Below are 18,284 nucleotides of genomic sequence, written 5' to 3'. Positions count from 1 at the left end.
TAGCCTCAGCCTTCCAAACAACCTGCAGCAGCACATTCTACACTGGTGACTACCAGAGGCTGTTTTCTAAAATAGCCCTCATAACAGAAAATGCAACGTGCAGGCCTGGTGAGAAAGACCTCGGGAGTGATGGAAGGCTCCCCCACTAGCCCCGTCTGCCAGGGTCCTCCTGCTAGGAGGAAATGCCAGGGCTTGCAGGAAAGCGGATGCTTGGAGAAGCCTGAACAGCTGGACTTCTTCAATCTGTTCCAATATTATTGGGAGGTGTCTACCTACCACTGGCAGGTTCACTCGCTCCTTTGTTCATTCAGGGGTGAATCCTAAGGTGAGCAAAGGCTGACTCTGCCCCCGGAGGCTTGTCACCTGCTGACAGGGAGGGCAGGCAGACAGCAACCCAGAAGGCAGAGCCAGCCTAGCCGCGGCAGTGCGGTGTGAGTGCGGCCGTGTCTACGTGAAGGTGTGAGGTGTGTATTAGTGTGTAGTGTGAGTATCAGAGCGCATGAGGTGTGTGTGGTGTGACACATGTAAATGTGTGAGGCGTGTGTGAGGATGTGTGGTGGGAGATGTATATGTGCATGTGAGTTTAGCTGACGTGTGAGGTGTGTGTGAGTATATGAGTGGGTGTGTGTGATTGTGTATGTGAGCACGGGAGTGTAAGTGTGGTGTGTGTGTGGGTGTGTGTGCACTGACTGCGAGATGTGCATGAGTGTGTGTGTATGAGGTATGTATGTGAATGTGTGTGGCATGTGAGTGGTGTCAGTAGTGTATCTGGTTTGAATGTGCATGTGTGAGTGGTGTCTGCATGTAAGTGGTGTGTGTGTGAGGGTTGTGAGTCGTGTGTGAGTGGTATGTGTGGTGTGTAAGTGGTGTGTGAGGTGTGTGTGTTGGTGTCTGGTGTGTGAGTGGTGTGTGAGTGTGAATGAGGGTGAGTGGTGTGTGTCAGTGGTATGTGTGTTGGTGTGAGTGGTGTGTGTGTTGGTGTCTGGTGTGTGAGTGGTGTGTATGAGGGTGTGTGTGTTGGTGTGAGTGGTTTGTGAGAGTGGTATGTGTGGAGTGGGGAGTGGTGTGTGTGGGTGGTGTATTTGTGTGAGTGGTGTGTGTGTGGGTGGTATGTGGTGTGTGTAACTGGTGTGTGAGTAGTGTGAGTGGTATGTGTGTGGTGTTTGTGTGTGAGTGGCATGTGTTAGTGGCATATATGTGTGAATGGTGTGTTTATGAGTGGTGTGATTGGGTGGTCTGTGTGTGGTGTTAGTGTGAGTGGTGTGTGTGAGTGGCATATATGTGAGTAGTGTGTGTGAACGGTGTGAGTGGTGTGAGTAGTGTGTGGGTGGTGTGCGTGAGTGGTATTTGTGTGAGTAGTGTGTGGGGGTGGCATGTGAGTGGTGTGTGTGTGGTGTGAGTGGTGTGTGTTAATGTGTAGGTAGTGTGTGTGGGGTGTTTGTGGAGTGTGTGATTATGAGTAGTGTGTGTGGATGGTGTGTGTGAGTGGCATGTATGAGTGGTGTATGAGTCGTGTGAATGATGTGAGTACTGAGGTGTGTGAGGGGTGAGTGGTGTGTGAGGGGTGAGTGGTGTGTGAGTGGCTGTAAGTGGTTGTAAGTGGTGTGTGTGGGAATGGTGTGTGTGTGTGGGTGAGTCATATGTGTGAGTGGTAGTTAGGTGTGGAGGTAATTGCAGGTTGCCTCTGAACAGAAAGTTAAACAGTTGCAGTGTGGGAGATCACCCTGGAATAAACACATTAAAAACCTTCTAAAAGATCAAAAACCCCAGCTTTCATCTCAATATGCTAGCGTGCACTCTGCATGCACCTCCAGGCCATAAACCTATTTCCCTTGCCCTGTGAATCGGACTGAAAAAATGAGCTGGTGAGAAAGAACCAATCCAGGGGTCACTTGGCCTTGGAGGTAGAGGGAGAGGAGAGACTGCTGGGAAGAAGTCAGTCGCTAGAGAGCTCTCCCTTGAAACCACCAGACCTTGCCTGTAACCTGCATGTGCTCTTCAGTGCACACACTCAGGCTCCCGGAACTGTCACATCTCACCCCCAGCAGCTGGAGTGCTGCACCTGCCAAGACAGTGAGTCCCGCGGGAAGGACAATGGCGAGCTGGAACGGGGAAGCAGAGCCTGGAGAGGTGGCTTGCAGGCTGGAAGGTGAGGTGGCTGCTGCCTAGCAAAGGAGACTTGCTGTACTTGTACATTGGCTTTAAGGCACACATGGCAGAAAATAAGGACATATTGGCAAAGATGGCTTGATGGAGACAAAAGAGGAGGATGGACTTCTGGGGGGTAGAAAGCACATAGAAGCACAGAAAAGAGAAAGGAAGTGGTGGGAGTGAGCAGAGGCGAAGCAGAGATCTGGTCCCCCACACGGGGGACACCGGCCAGACACCCAAACTCGCTTCAATCTTCTAACTGGAAGAGGACAAAGAAAGTGCAGCTTACCTGGAGGCAGGTACTGGCAATGCCCAGAAGAATTCACCAACACGTTGGTGTGGAATGTGGCGTCAAAGCGCTCATCAGCACTAGAAACAGGAAAAGGACTGCATGAGCCAGTGCCACCAGGCTGTGGATTTCCCGAAGCCCTGGGTTCTGTCTTCGCTGGTGCAGCAGAGTCCTTGAGAGGGGCCCCTGTCTGTCCTCACAACCACACCCTGCCTAAGAGCACCACTGGGACTGGGCTGGGAGGTCTTCCTGGAGCACAGCTTGAAAGGGGCCAGTGTCTACCCCCATTTCAATTTTCACACTGAACCGTAATTTTTTTCACAATGTATATAAAATCAAGCTCTTAACCAAAATGAAACCTGTAAACAACTTTGGAGAACATCGGCAGATGTGACATTTTCATGACATCTAGAAAAACAGAGGGTGGGTGAGGCACGCTGCCACCCTGTGAGCCTCATGGGGCAGGGTTTTCATTCGCTGTGTCCAAAGCTCTAGTTCCAGCCTCTTGAAGGGGGCCCACACTTGGTTCATGCTTCACATACATATCTTTTTTTTTTTTTTGAGATAGAGTCTAACTGGGTCACCCAGGCTGGAGTGCAGTGGCACGATCTCAGCTCACTGCAAGCTCCGCCTCCTGGGTTCATGCCATCCTCCTGCCTCAGCCTCCCGAGTAGCTGGGACTACAGGTGCACACCGCCACGCCCAGCTAATTTTTTGTATTTTTAGTAGAGATGTGGTTTCACCGTGTTAGCCAGGATGGTCTCGATCTCCTGACCTTGTGATCTGCCCGCCTTGGCTTCCCAAAGTGCTGGGATTACAGGTGTGAGCTACCGCGCCCGGCCCACATATGTATCTTGAATGACTGAACTGCAGTTGCAGGAGGGAGCTGGACACCACAACCCTACAGGGCTTCCAGCTCCAGTTAGTGATGAAAAGAAGGAGAGTGGGGGAAGATAATAGAAGTGCGAGTTTTAGATGGATGCACCTCTGCGCCTCTCCGTCCCCTGTTCCAGCCTCCTGCAGCCAGGAGTTAACAATTGGGATAAAGGACACACACACATAGCAGCAACAGCAATTACACCAACTGCCTGTACTAGCCTTGTCTTCTTATATTTTCTGGATTCTGATGTGTTGACATCTGGGGCTTTGCTGACTCTGGAGGCCTCCTAGACAGATAGTAAACAACTCCGGCCTTTCACACACAAATCAATCAACCTAGAATCCATACACCCACCCAAACACATCCTTTATCAGGCTGTTGCACTGGGGTTGACACCAGTCCTGCTCTCATCACTGCAGGACCAGGTAACACCCAACCAGGAAGAGTCCCTATGCCCCAGGGCCTACTGCAATCATTCTAAGGAGCCAATCCTAAGCCTAAGCCTGCGTGCCCTGCTCCTCCCTTCCTTCCTGCAGAAGCCACAATGAAGGAAGGCCCTTGCTCAGGTTTCCCGTGCCTCCCCTGTGTCCCTGCATGTGCTGTGTTGTGCTTCCTTTTTTTCTTTTTGAGATGGAGTCTTGCTCTGTTGCTCAGGCTGCGGTGCAGTGGTGCGATCTCGCCTCACGGCAACCTCTGCCTCCCGGGTTCAAGCAGTTCTCCTGCCTCGGCCTCCTGAGTAGCTGGGATCACAGGTGCGTGCCACCACTCCCGGCTAATTTTTGTACTTTCAGTAGAGACAAGGTTTCACCATGTTGGTTAGGCTGGTCTCGAACTCCTGGCCTCGTGATCCACCGCCCCCCCCACTCCCCTTAGCCTCCCAAAGTGCTGGGATTACAGGCATGAGCCACCGCGCCTAGCCTGTGCTTCTGCTTCTAAGGAACTGTGAGTAAAACTGTTTTCCTTCAGGACGGTCACTTCTGTGTCTGAATGTCTCACCATGCCTGATTAAAATCAACCCTGGGTACCCTTAAAACACAGCCCTACTGGTAAAGAAAAATAAACCACCTCAAACACACACACACACACACACACAAACACACACACACACACACAGGCAGCCGGTCAAAGTATCAGCACCCCAGAGTAAAGTTCCCCTCATTTTGGCCACCATGGCCCCTGCAGGAGCTGCCCATGACTACGGAGCTTCAGGTAGCCTCTCCCATGTCTGAGATTCCCCCAAGGGGACACTCAGAATCACAGACACCGGAGGACAGGCTTCAGCATGCGACACACATGGAGGATACACACCAAAAAAGATCCAAGAAGAATGAGTCAATGAAAAGAAGGAAAAATCACTTCTTAAAAAAGTAACGTCCTCACAAAATTCAAGAGGATATAGCCATTAGAAAAACAGAAAAATGGAAATTAAAGGTATGATTTATGAAATAACTTTTTACGAGTGGGTGGCAGGTTTGGATGATAGAAATCACAGAGATCAAATGTAACATAGAAAGAAGACGGCATAGAGGACAAGGCGGGAACTCGCCTCACTCACAGAAGCTCCATCAGGGAGAGTGGGAGGGAGAAAATTACTCAAGAAATAACACGAAGACACTTCTCACAGCAGGAAAACCACCAAGCATGAAGGCAGAAACAGGGGTTTCCAAGAACACTAAGGCCTTGAAGACTTGTTCCCAACATATATTTCCTTGGTCAGCTTTGGAACAATGAGAGTGAAAACTGAGAAAGAAGCAATACACTTTTAGACTAAACCTGGAGATCAATAAAAGAGATTTAGAGGATGACTTGAGCAGGAGACCTAGAAAAAGGTGGGTCCAAATCGTGGCAAGATGTTAAGGTAGTGAGGACAGAATCAAATGGGTTCAGAGCAAGACAGAGGAGATATAATGAGCTGAAAAACATCATGGACTTGATTGAGGACACAGTTTAAAAAATTCTTGTAATAAGAAAAAAGGCAATTGGAAACTCTAGGAAAAGATTAATAACTATAAAAGGAAGCCATGATTTGAATATGAAACAAGAAAAACGTGATGAAGTTTAAGGGAAGGAAGAAAGGGGGAGAATTAGGGAACTGGGGAGAGTGAGAGAAAAGAGGGAGGGACAGAGAGAAGGCAGGAGCCAAGCTGTCACGAAAGGACACATCCCCCTCTTACTTCCAAACACACACAGGGAAAGAGACAGGAGGAGGTAGGATCAAGATGTAAATATTCTTTGCTCGACCATTGTCTGTATCTGACTCTTAATGAGTCACATTATAAACAGTGATTGGGCACAAAATAGCTGAAAATGTGGACCTGCACAACCTCACTCTGGATTGTATCACGATCTTCAAGCTAGATTCTCTGGAGCCCTGAGATCCTACAGAGGCGCCTCAAGGTTTCTGAAAATATTCACCTCCAATATTTTAGTGCCTTTGCATTTGAAAATGGTAATAAAAGTCACACATTCAAATGACTATTAACAAAATTTTAACTCTTAGAAGAGACTACCATTGTGTTAATTTATGTGTCCTGTTTAACTCCTTTTTGCATGGAAGTTAAACTAAAGCCTCTCTGGCCATGAATGTGCACGCATTTGAATCTCTTATAAAGGAGTCACCAAATGAGATTTCAGCTTTGCATGGCTCTTTTAAAAAATTAAAGTCTGTGCTTCCAATTACATGGCATCTAAGCCGTAGCAGACGTGGGATGCGTTCCCCCATCAATCACCCTCGGTAGCAGCAAAACAGGAAGCATGGTCTACAGGCTGGGCACAGTGGTCCATGCCTATAATATTAGCACTTTGTAAGGCCCAGAGGGGAGGATCATTTGAAGCCAGGAGTTTGGGACCAGCCTGGGCAACAAAGCAAGACCCCATCTCTACAAAAACAAAACATAAACAAAATTAATCAGTGCAGTGACATGAGCTTATAGTTTCAGCTACTCAGGAGGCTGAGGCAGGAAGATTAGTTGAGCCCAGGAGTTTGAGGCTGCAGAGAGCTAAGTCTGCATCTCTGCACTCCAGCCTAGGAGACAGAGTGAGACCCTGTCTCTAATAAAATAAAATAAAAACATAAATAAATACTTTTGAAATAAAAATACATTAAAAGTTAAGAATAGTGTGGTTTGATGCATGTTATGAGGAACAAAGTTTTGCTTATTTTAAGCTTAGGTTTCTTCCTGTCTGATTTTCATATTTATAATCAAGACTGAGCAACTGTTAGATCAGTGATTCAACTCTGAAAAAAAAAAAAAGTTCCTACAAGCCTTTCTTTCAAGCTTTTGGATCAATGTAACTGAGACTCTCGAGATCACAAGGCAAATAGGTAAAAACAAGATTAAAAAAACTGTTGCTATTAGCAACAGCTTACCTGTGACTCAGTGATTTGTGACTCAGTGATTTCTGAATGTTGTTCATCCAAACAGAATATTGAGCTACATGAAATTCTAACACATAAATGTTATCAAAATCCAAATCTTAATACCCATGATGGTGGTTTTACGCTTCTTTCCCCTGGGCAAACTGATTTTATAAGTGCACAGTACAAAAGTAAACTCTTGTAATGGATTTGTGCTAATACTACTTTCTCTGTTCTGAACATTAGGGGTGGAGATAAGATGGGTTTGAAGAAGGTCCCTATTGCTGAAAATTGAGTTCGAAAACAGCGATCTGAGGTGGGAAATGAAGAACCTCAGAAATGTGAGTGGCCAGAACCCCTACAAGGACCTCAGTGGCCACAACACTGGCACAGCTTCCCCGGGGGTGCCTGGTGGATGCCAGCCAACAGTGACCCCATCACTGGTGCAGGGCAGCCCTGTGCTGGCAAACATCCATAACCGTGGAAAGAGGGGTGGGGCTGCAGGGTTTCATTCGTCTCCTTGCTCCTCTTCTGTGTATATTTAAACTGTTCTGTATTAAATAGTCTGAAAATGGTCAAATATATTCTTTTTTTCGACTACTGGAAGACACGGTACATCCGCGATTTGTAAGGATGCCGGCCTGTGGCCTCTCTGTCCTTGCAGGAGCTGCCTTTATCTGGCTGCCTTTGTCCTCCCACAGCCAGCAATGACTGGGGCTCACTCTTGCTGTGAGGAGAGCTCTGAGCCCTACCCCCACCATGGAGGGGACGACTGGGGTAAATTTAACTCAAACATGTAGGATGCAAGCTACATGTCCTTCGTGGGGGTAGGAGGAGGAGAGGTGTCTGCATAGGATCTAAAGGATAGGCAGAGCTCCCAAAGATGGGAACGGATGTGGACAGGCGCCTGGCGGAGGGCATGGTGGGATCACGCACTTGGAGATAAACCAGATCGAAGGAGGCTCCAGGATCATGGTGTTTGCTTGCACCATGTTGCCCTAAGCAGTGAAGCTGAAAGAGGGCTTGGAGCAAACCACTGCTTAGCCCTCCAGGCGGGACTCAGGAGCCTAATCCTTATGGGATTCCAAGCTGTGCTTTCAGACATCAATGGCAGTATAGGCAGGGGGAGCCCATGGGGCACAGGTGAACCCTGTGGGTCTGAGATCACACCTTTCCTTCCTCCACATGCCCTGGAGTCCTCACACACTGGTGCCTGGTCTCATCTCTGCAGAGCTGCTGGCCCTGAAACAAGAGCCCTCTGATCCTAGGCTCAGTCTCCTGCCTCAGTCAACTCTGTAGCATTGACCTCTACTGCTGGGCATGGGAGGCCTCAACCCTAAGCTGGAAAAGAAGGGAGTGACTGTGCCTTCACAGAGAAGGAACCTTGAGAGAAAAAGCCAAGGGCCCAGCCATCAAAGAAGCCCAGCAAGACCAACTCCCAATAGGGCATGTGTTCACCAGAATGAGCCTCTGCATTCAGGCAAAGATGAAGAATAATAAAATAACAAGAGTAAGAAGAAATCCAGGCAGTCTGTCCTGCTGCAAAGAAAATGCTATGTATGGGTTCAGGATGACCCTAAATAGTAAGGTCTTGTGTGAAATCAATCCTATTCCCTCTGAGTTCTCAGCAACCTTGAAAGACTGAGAGAGAGAGCAGGGCAGGAGAGATGAAGATTAAATCTACTCAAAAAGGAAGGGAGGATGAAGGATGATGCTCATCTATCTGATCTAAGGTGTCATTTACTTTAAATCTCTCAAGAAAGGGGAAAAAGTTGCCAATTCCCCAATTCCATGTGAAGACACCACTGACAGAAGCAATACCCAGATTGCAGAGGGAAAGCACGGCTGTTGAGAATGGGTGAATTTTCTGCATAGAAGACAGAGGGAGAGACACACTCTGTCCTAAATCTTTTGATTTAGTTCTATATTTTATTCTAAAATGTTGAGGGTCTGTAACCAGCAATGTGGCCCGTCATAGTCCATGACCAAAAAAGTCTTGAGTAGAATCCAACTTTTATGGTCATTTCTACCTGCCAGAGATTCCAGGAAGCAGAATTCTGAGGTACCAGAAGGAGGCTTCCAGAAAAATGCATTCAAAAATATTTCCTTTAATTAAAAAGAAAATATTTACTTGTTTATGTTATTTGTATTTGTTTATTTATTTATTTTGAGACAGGGTCGTGCTCTGTCGCCCAGGCTGGAGTGCAGGGGTGCGATCATGGCTCACTGGAGCCTCAAACTCTTGGGCTCAAGCCATCCTCCTGCTCAGTCTCCTGGTAGCTGGGACTGCAGGCACGTGCTACCTTTTCATATTTTGATTTTTATTTTAGATTCAGGATGTACATGTACAGGTTTGTCACATGGGTATATCACATGTGATGCTGAGGTTAAGGGTATAATTGATTCCATTACCCAGGCAGTGAGCAGAGTATCCAATAGTTTTTCAATCCTGGCCCCTTTCTCCTTCCCTCCCATGGTAGTCTCCAGTGTCTGTTGTTGCCATCTTTATGTCACGAGTACCCAATGTTTAGCTCCCACTCAGGAATCTTTTCTTTACCTACTAGTTTGCATATTAAATTCAATGTAACATGGGATATTATAACAACCAGATATGGCAAAAGATGGATTACAACAATGCTATAAATAACATGGGATAAGATTAACACAGCAGATATCCAATTTATGGACTCCCTAGTTTTGTTCCTTGGGTTACATGTCTATCCCTGACCTGGCAAAACATCATCTTAATCCTTACAGCATTATGAAAGTGTTGCATTTGTCATAGAAAGTCCCTCAACTTGGTTCTTTTTCTTTAAACTTGTCTTACTTTACTATTCTTGCTCATTACTGACCCCTTGCTCATCACTGTAAATTTTAAATGTACTTGTACAGTCTCATGAAGTCCCTGCTGAGACTTTAGTTGGAATCACATTAAATTTAGTTAGAATCACATTAATCACATTCAATTTATTTTGGAAAAATCTGGCATCTTTATGGTATTGAGTTTTCCCAGGCATAAATGTGATACAACTCAACATTTATGTTGTTCTTTCTTAAATTTATTTTTTGGTACTTGTTAACACCTGCAGATATTGAAAATAAAATTTGTGAAATTACATTTTCTAACTGTCTATTGTAGGAAGATAGAAACACATTTGGTACTTCGATAGATCTTGTTTTGTATCAGATATATTTTTTCTAGACAGTCTCTAGGGATTTTCTATGTAAAAAGACATGATATGGCCTATAAATGATGATACACGTTTATTCCTTTCTTATTCATATTTTATTATTTTACTGGTATTACTATTGAAATTCATATAGTCACTAAGATATTTTTAAAGAGTGATGACACTGATATGCTTATTTTATTCTACATTTAGAAACTTCTGTTTCAGCATTGCGACCTGATGTCAAGTTAGGGGAAACTTCTTCCAATTACAAATGGGTTTTAAATAACATCAACTGATTTTTCTCCAACTTATCAGAATGATCATTTATTTTTTTCTGCCTCATTCTTTTAATAGAATGAATTATATTAATGGACTTTTTGAAAGTTAAACAAAGTGTCCACTCCTAATAGAAGCCTACACTTGTTAGGATTTATTTTTAAACTATTGCTAGATTTTGGTATGCTGATATTTCAGTTAAGACTTCTAGATAGGGGTTGCTACCAAGACAGCTGAATAGGAAGAGCTCCGGTCTGCAGCTCCCAGTGAGATTGATGCAGAAGACGGGTGATTTCTGCATTTCCAACTGAGGTACCTGGTTCATCTCACGGGGACTGGTTGGACAGTGGGTGCAGCCCACAGAGGGCGAGCCAAAGCAGGGTGGGGCGTCACCTCACCCAGGAAGAGCAAGGGGTCAGGGGATTTCCCTTTCCTAGCTAAGGGAAGCTGTGACAGACTGTACCTGGAAAAACAGTACACTCCCACCCAGATACTGCACTTTTTGACAGTCTTAGCAACCAGCAGACCAGGAGATTCCCTCCCGTGCCTGGCCCGGTGGGTCCCACATCCACAGAGCCTTGCTCACTGCTAGCGCAGCAGTCTGTGATCAATCTGCAAGGCTACAGCCTGGTGGGAGGGAGAGGTGTCTGCCACTGCTGAGGCTTGATTAGGTAAACAAAGCGGCTGGGAAGCTCGAACTGGGTGGAGCCCACTGCAGCTCAGCAAGGCCTACTGCCTCTATGGACTCCACCGCCGTGGGCAGGGCATGGCTGAACAAAAGGCAGCAGACAACTTCTGCAGACTTAAATGTCTCTGTCTGACAGCTCTGAAGAGAGCTGTGGTTCTCCCAGCATGGCATTTGAGCTCTGAGAATGGACAGACTGGCTCCTCAAGTGGGTCCCTGAACCCTGTATAGCCTGACTGGGAGACATCTCCCAGTAGGGGCCAACAGACACCTCATACAGGCAGGTGCCCCTCTTGGACGAAGCTTCAAGAGGAAGGATCAGGCAGCAATATTTGCCGTTCTGCAGTCTCTGCTGGTGATACCCAGGCAAGCAGGGTCTGGAGTGGACCTCCAGCAAACTCCAACAGACCTGGAGCTAAGGGGCCTTACTCTTAAAAGGAAAACTAACAAACAGAAAGGAATAGCACCAACATCAACAAAAGGGACATCTACACCAAAACCCCATCTGTAGGTCACCAACATCAAAGACCAAAGGTAGATAAAACCACAAAGATGAGGAGAAACCAGAGCAGAAAAGCCGAAAATTCCAAAAACCAGAGCTCCTCTTCTCCTCCAAAGGATTGTAGCTCCTCACCAGCAATGGAACAAAACTGGATGGAGAATGACTTTGACGAGTTGACAGAAGTAGGCTTCAGAAGGTCAGTAATAACAAGCTTATCTGAGCTAAAGGAGTATATTTGAACCCATCACAAGGAAGCTAAAAACCTTGAAAAAAGGTTAGATGAATGGCTAAATTAGAACAGTGTAGAGAAGACCTGAAATGACCTGATGGAGCTGAAAACTACAGCATGAGATCTTCATGACACATGCACAAGCTTCAATAGCTGATTTGATCAAGTGGAAGAAAGGATATCAGTGTTTGAAGATCAAATTAATGAAATAAAGTGAGAAGGCAAGATGAGAGAAAAAAGAGTAAAATGAAATGAACAAAGCCTCCAAGAAACACGGGACTATGTGAAAAGGCCAAATCTATGTTTGATTGGTGTACTTGAAAGTGATAGGGAGAATGGAACCAAGTTGGAAAACACCCTTCAGGATTTTACCCAGGAGAACTTCCCCAATCTAGCAAGGCAGGTCAACATTCAAATTCAGGAAATACAGAGAACACCACAACGATACTCCTCGAGAAGAGCAACCCCAAGACACATAATGGTCAGATTCACCAAGGTTGAAATGAAGGGAAAAAATGTTAATGTCAGCCAGAGAGAAAAGTCAGATTACGCACAAAGGTAAGCCCATCAGATCTCTTGGCAGAAATCCTATAAGCCAGAAGAGGGTGGGGGCCAATATTCAACATTCTTACAGAATTTTCAATGCAGAATTTCATATCCAGCCAAACTAAGCTTCATAAGTGAAGGAGAAATAAAATCCTTTATAGACAAGCAAATGCTTAGAGATTTTGTCACCACCAGGCCTGCCTTACAAAAGCTCCTGAAGGAAGCACTAAACATGGAAAGGAACAACTGGTACCAACCACTATAAAAACAGGCCAAATGGTAAAGACCATTGATGCTATGAAGAAACTGCATCAATTAACATGCAAAATAACCAGCTAACATCATAATGACAGGATCAAATTCACACATAACAATATTAACCTTAAACGCAAATGGGCTAAATGCTCCCTCCAATTAAAAGACACAGACTGGAATATTGGATAACAAGTCAAGACCCATCAGTGTGCTATATTCAGGAGACCCATCTCACATGCAGAGACATACATAGGCTCAAAATAAAGGCATGGAGGAAGATCTACCAAGAAAATGGAAAGCAAAAAAAAAGCAGGGGTTGTAATCCTAGTCTCTGATAAAACAGACTTTAAACCGACAAAGATCAAAAGAGACAAAGAAGGCCATTATATAATGGTAAAGGGATCAATTCAACAAGAACTAACTATCCTAAATATATATGCACCCAATACAGGAGCACCCAGATTCATAAAGCAAGTCCTTAGAGACCTACAAAGAGACTTAAGACTCCCACACAATAGTAATGGGAGACTTTAACACCCCACTGTCAATATTAGATCAACGAGACAGAAGGTTAATAAGAATACACAGGATTTGAACTCAGCTCTGCACCAAGTGAACCTAATATGCATCTACAAAACTCTCCACCCCAAATCAACAGAATATACATTCTTCTCAGCACCACACTGCACTTATTTTAAAACTGACCACATAATTGGAAGTAAAACGCTCCTCAGCAAATATAAAAGAACAGAAATCATAACAAACTGTCTGTTAGACCACAGTGCAATCAAATTAGAACTCGGGATGAAGAAACTCACTCAAGGCTGGGCTTGGTGGCTCAAGCCTGTAATCCCAGCACTTTGGGAGGTCGAGGCAGGCTGATCACAAGGTCAGGAGATTGAGACCAGCCTGGCTAACACGGTGAAACCCCATCTCCACTAAAAATACAAAAAATTAGCCGGGCGTGGTGGTGGGCGCCTGTAGTCCCAGCTACTCCGGAGGCTGAGGCAGGAGAATGACATGAATCCAGAATGAATCTAGGAGGCAGAGCTTGCAGTGAGCCGAGATCACACTACTGCACTCCAGCCTGGGTGATGGAGTGAGACTCCGTCTAAAGAAAAGAAACTCACTCAAAACTGCACAACTACATGGCAACTGAACAATGGGCTCCTGAATGAGTACTGGGTAAATAACGAAATGAAGGCAGAAATAAAGATGTTCTTTGACACCAATAAGAACAAAGTCACAACATACCAGAATCTCTGGGACACATTTTAAAGCAGTGTGTAGAGGGAAATTTATAGCACTAAATGCCCACAAGAGAAAGCAAGAAAGATCTAAAATCGACACCCTAATATCACAATTAAAAGAACTAGAGAAGCAAGAGCAAACACATTCAAAAGCTAGCTGAAGGCAAGAAATAACTAATATCAGAGCAGAACTGAAGGAGATAGAGACACAAAAAACCCTTCAAAAAAATCAATGAATCTATGAGCTGATTTTTTTGAAAAGATCAACAAAATTGATAGACCGCTAGCAAGACTAATACAGAAGAGAAGAGAGAAAAATCAAATAGACGCAATAAAAAATGATAAAGGGGATATCAACACTGATCCCACAGAAATACAAAATACTGTCAGAGAATACTATAAACACTTCTATGCAAATAAACTAGAAAATCTAGAAGAAATGAATAAATTCCTGGACTCATACACCCTTCCAAGACTAAACCAGGAAGAAGTTAAATCTCTGAATAGACTAACAACAGGTTCTGAAATTGAGGCAGTAATTAATAGCCTACCAACCCAAAAAAGTCCAGGACCAGACAAATTCACAGCCTAATTCTGCCAGAGGTACAAAGAGGAGCCGGTACCATTCTTTCTGAAAATATTCCAATCAATAGAAAAAGAGGAAATCCTCTCTAACTCATTTTATTAGGCCAGCATCATCCTGATACCAAAGCCTGGCAGAGACACAACAAAAAAAAAGAATTTTAGACCAATATCCCTGATGAACATCGATGTGGAAATCCTCAATAAAATACTGGCAAACCGAATCCAGCAGCACATCAAAAAGCTTATCCACCATGATCAAGTGGGCTTCATCCCTGGGATGCAAGGCTGGTTCAACATTCGCAAATCAATAAACGTAATCCGGCATATAAACAGAACCAACGACAAAAACCACATGATTATCTCAACAGATGCAGAAAATGCCTTTGACAAAATTCAACAGCCCTTCGTGCTAAAACCTCTCAATAAACTAGGTATTGATGGAACGTATCTCAAAATAATAAGAGCTATTTATGACAAACCCAAAGCCAATATCACACTGAATGGGCAAAAACTGGAATCATGTCCTTTGAAAACTGGCACAAGACAGGGATGCCCTCTCTCACCACTCCTATTCAACATAGTGTTGGAAGTTCTGGCCAGGGCAATCAGGCAAGAGAAAGAAACAAAGGGTATTCAAATAGGAAAAGAGGAAGTCAAATTGTCTCTGTTAGGAGATAACATGATTATATATTTAGAAAACCCCATCATCTCAGCCCAAAATCTCCTTAAGCTGATAAGCAACTTCAGCAAAGTCTCAGGATACAAAATCAATGTGCAAAAATCACAAGCATTCCTATACACCAATAACAGACAACAGAGAGCCAAATCATGAGTGAACTCCCATCCACAATTGCTACAAAGATAAAAAAATACCTAGGAATCCAACTTACAAGGGATGTGAAGGACCTCTTCAAGGAGAACTACAAACCAGTGCTCAATGAAATAAAAGAGGACACAAACAAATGGAAGAATATTCCATGCTCATGGATAGGAAGAATCAGTATCGTGAAAATGGTCACACTGCTCAAGGTAATTTATAGATTCAGTGCCATCCCCATCAAGTTACCAATGACGTTCTTCACAGAACTGGAAAAAAACTACTTTAAACTTCATATGGAAACAAAAAAGAGCCCGCATTGCCAAGACAATCCTAAACAAAGCTGGAGGCATTACACTACCTGACTTCAAACTACACTACAAGGCTACAGTAACCAAAACAGCATGGTAGGGGTTCCACAACAGATACATAGACCCATGGAAGAGAACAGAGGCCTCAGAAATAACACCAGCCATGTACAACCATCTGATCTCTGACAAACCGGACAAAAACAAGAAATGGGAAAGGATTTCCTATTTAATAAATGGTGCTGGGAAAACTGGCTAGCCATATGTAGAAAGCTGAAAATGGATACCTTCCTTACACCTTATATAAAAATCAACTCAAGATGGATTAAAGACTTAAGACATAAAAACACTAGAAGAAAACCTAGGCAATACTGTTGAGGACATAGACATGGGCAAAGACTTCATGACTAAAACACCAAAAGCAAATGGCAAAAAAAGCCAAAATTGACAAATGGGATTTAATTAAACTAAAGAGCTTCTGCATAGCAAAAGAAACTATCATCAGAGTGAACAGGCAACCTACAGAATGGGAGAAAATTTTTGCAATCTATCCATCTGACAAAGGGCCAATATCCAGAATCTACAAAGAACTTAAACAAATTTACAAGAAAAAAAAACCCACATCAAAAAGTGGGCAAAGGATATGAAGAGACATTTCTCAAAAGAAGACATTTATGTAGCCAACAGACACATGAAAAAATGCTCATCATCACTGGACATCAGAGAAATGCAAATCCAAACCACAATGAGATACCATCTCTCTCACACCAGTTAGAATGGCAACCATTAAAAAGTCAGGAAACAACAGATGCTGGAGAGGATGTGGAGAAATAGGAACACTTTTACACTGTTGGTGGGACTATAAACTACTTCAACCATTGTGGAAGACAGTATGGTGATTTTTCAAGGATCTAGAACTAGAAATACCATTTGACCCAGCGATCCCATCACTAGGTATATACCCAAAGGATTATAAATCATGCTACTATAAAGACACATGCACACGTATATTTATTGCGGCACTATTCACAATAGCAAAGACTTGGGACCAACCCAAATGTCCATCAATGACAGACTGGATTAAGAAAATGTGGCACATAGACACCATGGAGTGCTATGCAGCCATAAAAAAGGATGAGTTCACATCGTTTGTAGGGACATGGATGAAGCTGGAAACCATCATTCTCAGCAAACTATTACAAGGACAGAAAACCAAACACCACATGTTCTCATTCATAGGTGGGAAATGAACAATGAGAACACATGGACACAGAGTGGGGAACATCACACACTGGGGTCTGTTGGGGGGTGGGGGGCTGGGGGCAGGATAGCATTAGAAGAAATACCTAATGTAAATGGCAAGCTAATGGGTGCAGCAAGCCAACATGGCACATGTATACCTATGTAACAAACCTGCATATTGTGCACATGTACCCTAGAACTTAAAAGGCTAATAATAAAAAAAGATATATATTTATGTTCATAATGATATTTTATGCTGGGTGGAACTTGCCTGTAAACCCACCTTTTTGAATTTCTTTTTAAAAACATATTGATCAAAAGAATGAAAAGATGAGCTACTGATTGGGAGAAAATATTTGCAAAAGACATCTAATAATGAACTGTAATCCAAAATATACAAAGAACTCTAAAAACTCAGCAATAAGAAAACAAACAATCCAATTAAAAAATGGGCCAAAGCCAGGCGTGGTGGCTCATGCCTGTTAATTCCAGCACTATGGGAGGCAGGGGCGGGTGGATCATGACGTCAGGAGTTCGAGACCAGCCTGACCAACATGTGAAACCCCATCTCTACCAAAAATACAAAAAAAAAAAAAAAAAAAAAAAAGCCAGGCTTGGGAGCACATGCCTGTAAATCCAGCTACTAGGGAGGCTAAGGCAGGAGAATCGCTTGAACATGGGAGGCTAAGGTTGCAGTAAGCTGTGATTGCGCCATTGCACTCCAGCCTGGGTGACACAGAGAGACTCCATCTCAAAAAAAAAAAAAAAAAAAAGGGCCAAAGACCTTAACAGACACCTGAGCAAAGACAATATACAGATGGCAAATAAGCACACGTAAATATGTTCCACATCATCATCATCGGTGAAATACTAATTTAAAAAAAAACTGAGATACCACTACACATCTATTAGAATGACCCAAATCCAGAACACTAACATCAGCAAATACTGGCAAGGCTGCAGAACAACAGGAACTCTCACACAATGCTGGTGGGCATGAAACATGGTGCAGTCACTTTGGAAGACGGTTTGGCAGTTTCCTACAAAACAAAGTATACTCTTTCCATGTGATCCAACAACTGCCTTCCCTGGTGTTTACCTGAAGGAGAAGAAAACCTGTGTTCACACAGAAACCTACACACATATGTTGATAGCAGCTTTATTCATAATTGCTAACACTTGGAAGCAACCTTCCGTAGGTGAAATGGATAAACTAACTGTGCTGTATCCAATGGATTATTACTCAGTGCTAAAAAAAAATGGGCTATCAAGCCATGAAAAAACTTGGAGGAACCTTCAACGCATATTACCAAATGAAATAAGCCAATCTGAAAAGGCTACAGACTGTAAGATTCCAATTATATTCTATTCTAGGAAAAGTAAAGCAATGGAGACAGCAAAACAGATTAGGCCTGGTGCAGAGGCTCACGCCTGTAATCCCAGCACTTTGGGAGGCCGAGGCAGGTGGATCACCTGAGGTCAGGAGTTCCAGACCAGCCTGGCCAACATGACGAAATCCTGTCTCTACTAAAAATACAAAAATTAGCTGGGCGTGGTGGCGCACACCTGTAATCCCAGATACTCAGGAGGCTGAGGTGGGAGAATTGCTTGAACCAGGGAGGCGGAGGTTGCAGTGAGCCCAGATCACCATCACTGCACTCTAGCCTGGGTGACAGAGTGATACGCTGTCTCAAACCAAACCAAACCAAACCAAACCAAACCAAACCAAACCAAACCA

General features: G+C 44.0%; 1 protein-coding gene across 3 annotated transcripts in view; it reads right to left on the bottom strand.

Moving 5' to 3' along the window:
* Positions 1-18,284, bottom strand: part of CHRNA7 (cholinergic receptor nicotinic alpha 7 subunit) — a 144,836-nt gene that overhangs the window by 17,166 nt on the left and 109,386 nt on the right. For 2 of the 3 annotated variants that reach the window (XM_023195662.2, XM_023195661.3), the window contains exon 5: positions 2,441-2,520. The exons of the other annotated variant lie outside the window; for it this stretch is intronic. In XM_023195662.2, coding sequence (XP_023051430.1) covers positions 2,441-2,520 — 80 coding nt within the window. The remainder of the gene's footprint in view (positions 1-2,440; positions 2,521-18,284) is intronic. 3 annotated transcript variants of the gene reach the window in all.

This window comes from Piliocolobus tephrosceles, chromosome 6, assembly GCF_002776525.5.
Source record: "Piliocolobus tephrosceles isolate RC106 chromosome 6, ASM277652v3, whole genome shotgun sequence".
Classification (NCBI taxonomy): Eukaryota; Metazoa; Chordata; class Mammalia; order Primates; family Cercopithecidae; genus Piliocolobus; species Piliocolobus tephrosceles.
The sequence above is the reverse complement of the archived record's forward strand: the minus strand, read 5'-3'. Positions and strand labels throughout refer to the sequence as shown.